The sequence below is a fragment of the Triticum dicoccoides genome, chromosome 3B, assembly GCF_002162155.2.
Source record: "Triticum dicoccoides isolate Atlit2015 ecotype Zavitan chromosome 3B, WEW_v2.0, whole genome shotgun sequence".
Taxonomy (NCBI): Eukaryota; Viridiplantae; Streptophyta; class Magnoliopsida; order Poales; family Poaceae; genus Triticum; species Triticum dicoccoides.
The window spans coordinates 705,996,937-706,002,187 of record NC_041385.1 but is presented as its reverse complement, the minus strand read 5'-3'; the positions used below and the strand labels follow the sequence as shown (position 1 = coordinate 706,002,187).

At 44.1% G+C, this 5,251-nt stretch overlaps 1 protein-coding gene across 1 annotated transcript; it reads left to right on the top strand.

Annotated features, from left to right (window-relative positions):
* The first annotated feature begins 3,575 nt into the window (after window positions 1-3,575).
* On the top strand, window positions 3,576-4,727 carry LOC119281917 (peroxidase 2-like). Its single transcript, XM_037562319.1, has one exon. It carries the CDS (start codon window positions 3,673-3,675, stop codon window positions 4,636-4,638), a length of 966 nt encoding a protein of 321 aa, XP_037418216.1. The 5' UTR covers window positions 3,576-3,672; the 3' UTR covers window positions 4,639-4,727.
* The last annotated feature ends 524 nt before the right edge of the window (window positions 4,728-5,251 follow it).

The window sequence follows — 5,251 nt, the reverse complement described above, 5'->3', positions numbered from 1 at the left end:
TACAGGCGGAGGCAAGCGATATAAATATGGTCCAAGCCTCACGCCTCTTCCGCAGAGGGCTTATGACAGGTCCGAGGAGGAAATCGCAGCCATATCGAAGTCCGAGGTGGAAGCCCATTTTGCACCGAAACCGCCACCGCCGCCAAGGGAGAAAGTGCCTGAGGAAACGATTGACCACTTCATTCGTATGGCTCAACCACCAGCTCCCAAGCCTGTTGACACAGACTATGAGCGCCACATCAGGAAGTTAAATCGAGCACGTCTACGTAAGGAGGCGAGCTCGGGATCGAGCAAACAAGAAGCAGCTGTCAAAAAATGCGGGAAAACAATTCCCCAGCTGGGAGAACAGGCGGCGCAATCGATCCCCTCGCTTGTTGTGCCAACAACACGTGACAGTACGCGCGCCCAGTATTATTGTGGGCAAACAGTTTACGTTCCTGAGGTGGGCAATGTGGTAATAACGGAGGACCATATAATGCAGGCTGAAGTTCTCAAAATCACTGTTGGACAACTCCTCGAGATCGAGCCCATGCCTGTGCTTAGAAAGGATGAAATAAAACGGAATATGTCCGGGGCCAACCTTTGGTCGAGCCAGACAAGGTCAAGAACCTCCCAACGAGAATGTATGAATTGCATCAATGGTACATGAACATTACCAAGATTTCCGATCGATTGTCCCTCATGGTGAATGTCAAGGAGGAGCATTACTACCATGAGAAAGTTGTGTCCGTTGAGTATTCTGAACTGTTTCAGTTATACAATCAAGACGCACTCGACAAATCTATCGTCAGTTGCTATTGTTTGTAAGTGATTTCTTTCTGTAATTTAAGTCTTAAGCTAGCTGTAGTGATCCTTTTGATCAATCATTACCTATAATTATCCTCACTATATTCTTTTCTGTGGTATTATATGCAGGATGAAGATGTATGAAATGAGAAAAGGTGGACGCTTTGGCATTGGGTTCATTGACCCAAACACCGTTAATGAATACACATGGAAAATAGATCCACGTCATCAAAAGGCCGTAGAGGACAGCATGCTAGAGTTCTTGAAGCGCCTCAAATACAATGAAGATATACTACTTCCTTACAACTTCCAGTGAGTCACACTGTCTTGTACTACAAATTCTCTGTTTTTGCCTACTAGCTAGCTACATGTTTTTGCTTACATATGCCCGCTTAATTAAGACATGCAAACGTGTGTGCATGCAGATTTCACAGGGTCTTGTGTATCATTAAAGTTGACGCCGGAACAGTTGAAATACTGGACTCACTACTCAAAGAAAAAACTGACTATAACATCTTGTTTGGGATAGTCAACAGGTAATTTCAATCATTATTAACTATATATCTCGGCCTATTTAGTTCGTCATTTCATGATATGAACTATTTAATAACCCCTTTATTCATTTTCTTTGTCGGCGGGCAGGGCTTGGGCAAGGTTCATCAGCGTCAAGGAAGGCGAATGGAAAGAAAAGCTTAAATGGGGAAGACCCAAGGTAAGTAATTAAGTAGTACTAGCTAGCTAGCTAGCTGCCATCTCTTTAATTATCATGCTTGATTAATTATTATCTGATCAAATTTCATTCTCGTAAAGGCCCTGAAGCAGGCGCAAGGGACTGATCTGTATGCATTCTGCGTTTGCGAGAACATTCGCATGATGGCGTCCGAAAGGAGCAGATCTCAAAGACAGGAATGGGTACGCTTGTCAAAACACTAGTCATAATTTTTACACCATTATCGATATCTAGTCACACAACTAATACACATGCATATTGATCTCCTTCTTAACAGTTCAGAGAGGTGCGGGCGAAGCTCCTAGAAACGGAGCACGTAGAAGCACTTCAAGAGGAAATAGCGGGATTTTTGCTCGACCAGGTCATAAATCCGAAGGGAGAATACTATTACCCGCTACCGCCCCATGAAAACCACTTCCAATTGTCATCGTGCTCCGAAGGCACCAATTAGGCTAATGCCACTGGCTTCGAAGGCAACATGCATATGTAGGAGAAATTGTATATAGCTATACATGTGTGTATGTGTGAATTAATTAATATGATGGTTTGTGAGACATTGATGATATATATATGCATAACGTGTACAATGTGTAGTATCGTAAAATACCAGCAAACGAAAAAGAATTAAAATGGAAACACAAAATTAAATGGAAAAGAAATCATAAAACTAAAACCCCCCAAACCTTATAGTACCGGTTGGTCTTACCAACCGGTACTAAAGGGCTCCAGGCCCCTGGAGCTGGCTCGTGCCACGTGGTTTCCCTTTAGCACCGGTTCATGCTGAACCGGTACTAAAAGGGGGGGGGGGGTCTTTAGTGCCCACACTTTAGTGCCGGTTATGGAACCGGCACTAAAGGGCCTTACGAACCGGAGCTATTGCCCGGTTCTGCACTAGTGCAGGAAGTGAAGCTGAAAGAGCAACATGTTTACGTGAAATCAGCTTCACACTTACATAGGCTGGAATCAAAATTGCAACAGGAGAGGAATCAAATGGAAAAAGATTTGAAGTCGTATATCTGATTTCAATACTACGCAGCACGTTTGCAAGCATTCCATAAAGTAGGAGGCAGGCAGCGAACCAAAGGTACTCTTAATCGAGCTACTCAACAAGAATGAGAAGGTCGGACACACTAGGGCGCAAAAAAAAAGACCATGCATACTGGAATAAGAAAAGAAATACAACCATCAACATGAGGATACTATAGGCATATATTACTAGATACAATTAGTACTGAAACAAAAAAATATGTATGCTCTTTTGCAACGCATGGACAATTAACCCACTAGAAGAAAAGGTCTCTCTCTTGTCTAAATAAAATAAAGAAATGGGATAAAGATGGAAGAAATGTAAGCTAAGGATCACACGGTGTGGCTGATCTGGTCTCTAGGACCATTCCTGGAACCTACATACAAAGTCAAGATAAACTATGTCTGACACAAACCATGGTCGCCGTGGAATGCAACACATACAACATAACATTTTCAAATATAAGGTGTATTAGTTTTTCTAGAAGTAAAATTTATCTATGTTTGATTAAGTTTATAGCAAAATATATAAAGATCAACAATACTAAATAATAAAATATAAAAATATATTTCATAATGAAACAAGTGATAATAACTTGGTATTCTAGACATTAATATTTTTGTCTATAAAATTGGTCATAGTTAGACAAATTAGACTTCATTTAAAAAAATACATCTCACATTTAGGAACGCGGGTCACGATAAGCTATGTCTGACGCAAATCGCCGTGGCCGCCACACGCAACATATACAACACAATATTTCGTGAGGAAGACCTCTTCTCTTAGATATTCAGGACGACCTCTTCCAGCTTGTTCGCGCTAATCATTCATATAAAATAATATGAGCAGCCTCGTGCAGCAAAGGAAAGCTGCGGTAGGCGGTAGCCGACGTACGGCACTGCTAATACTCAAGTTGACAACGGCATGGGGAACATGTCAAACGCGCTTCCACAAAATCCTGCAGAATGGCTGGACTATATATAGCTTACAAACCGTTCTGGTTTCCTCACATCCATCTTCTACGATATTCCTTCATTCCCTTCTAGCAGCTAGCTTGCCAATCCATCCCTCAGTGGCAAATTGAGCAGCTTAATTCTAGCCTTCTCCTTCTGAACGTGCAGTGGTGCACATGGCGGCTTCCTCTTGCTTCCCGTTAGCTGCTCGCTGCAGCCTCTTGCTCACGGCAGCGCTAGTCCTAGCGCTAAGCCATGGAGCCCACGGTTATGGCGATGCCGGTGCCGGGTTGAGCTCGTCCTTCTACGACGACTCGTGCCCCGGTGCGCGCGACATTGTTCGGCGCGTCATCCAGAACGCCCGCACCGTCGACGCGTGCATCCCAGCCAGCCTCATCCGCCTTCACTTCCATGATTGCTTTGTTCAGGGTTGTGACGGCTCGCTTTTGCTGGACAACGACCTCCCAGCGATCATGACTGAGAAGGAGGTCCCTGCCAATGACAGGTCAGCACGCGGGTTCAAGGTGGTCGACAGCATCAAGCGTGCACTGGAGAACGCATGCCCTGGCATCGTGTCCTGCGCCGACATCCTCGCCCTCGCCTCCGAGATCTCCGTCGAGCTGGCTGGAGGGCCACGCTGGAGTGTGCCGCTTGGCCGCCGTGATGGCACGACCACCAACATCGAGAGCGCCAACAATCTACCGAGCCCCTTCGACTCTCTAGAGACGCTCCAGGAGAAGTTCAGAAACTTGGGCCTCAACGACATTGACCTTGTCGCCCTCCAAGGAGCACACACCTTTGGGCGGGCGCAATGCCAGTTCACGCAGCGGAACTGCAGCGCCGGGCAGGACGAGGAGACGCTGGTGAACCTTGACAGAGTCACCCCTGACGTCTTTGACAACAAGTACTATGGCAACCTCTTGCGTGGCCATGCCCCTCTCCCTTCGGACCAGGTAATGTTGTCTGATCCCGTTGCCGCCACGACTACCGCGCCGATCGTTCGTAGGTTCTCCGGAAGCCAGATGGATTTCTTCAAGAATTTCGCGGCCTCCATGGTCAAAATGGGGAACATAAACCCGCTGACCGGAAGGGATGGGGAGATTAGGAACAACTGCCGGAGGGTGAACAGAAAACCCTATTGACGAATGGGATTGATGTTATGAGTTGTGAACTCGTTGTCCTTGTGTAAATCATTCTTTTATTTCATTCCAACTGTAAAGTATTTCCTTATTATTTTGTTTTTGAAATAAATGTAAATGTTCATCATATGATTGTTGCAAACAATAATTTTAGAGTGTTACAAGAAAACGGGATGCGTTTCATGTACAAACCGAACACTCTTCGACGAAATATGGGGATTTCAAACAGAAAGTGTGGACTTGATACAGAACTCAATTTTTGACATCATTTTCTCTTTAAACTTTTTTTATGTTTAATACAGACCATGCAAAATAAAAAAAAAGACTTTCCACGCACAAAAGGGCACATGCCTCTTTTTCCCACCATACATACAAAATTTTAAAAGACTTTCCATGGAATTGCTAGTATGTCTTCTAAATCAAAAGTGTTGCTTGTTGAAGACTTTCCGTGTATAGCTAGAAGCTAAAAGTCCCTCGTTGTCTAAAGAAAATAAAGAAATGGGAGAAAGTTAGAAATGTTGATTGATGATGTGGACAGGTTGCATGTTAAAAAAAATCATATATTAGGAGGCCTCTATTGAAATATAATAGATGTAAGAATCACACAATCTTTTAT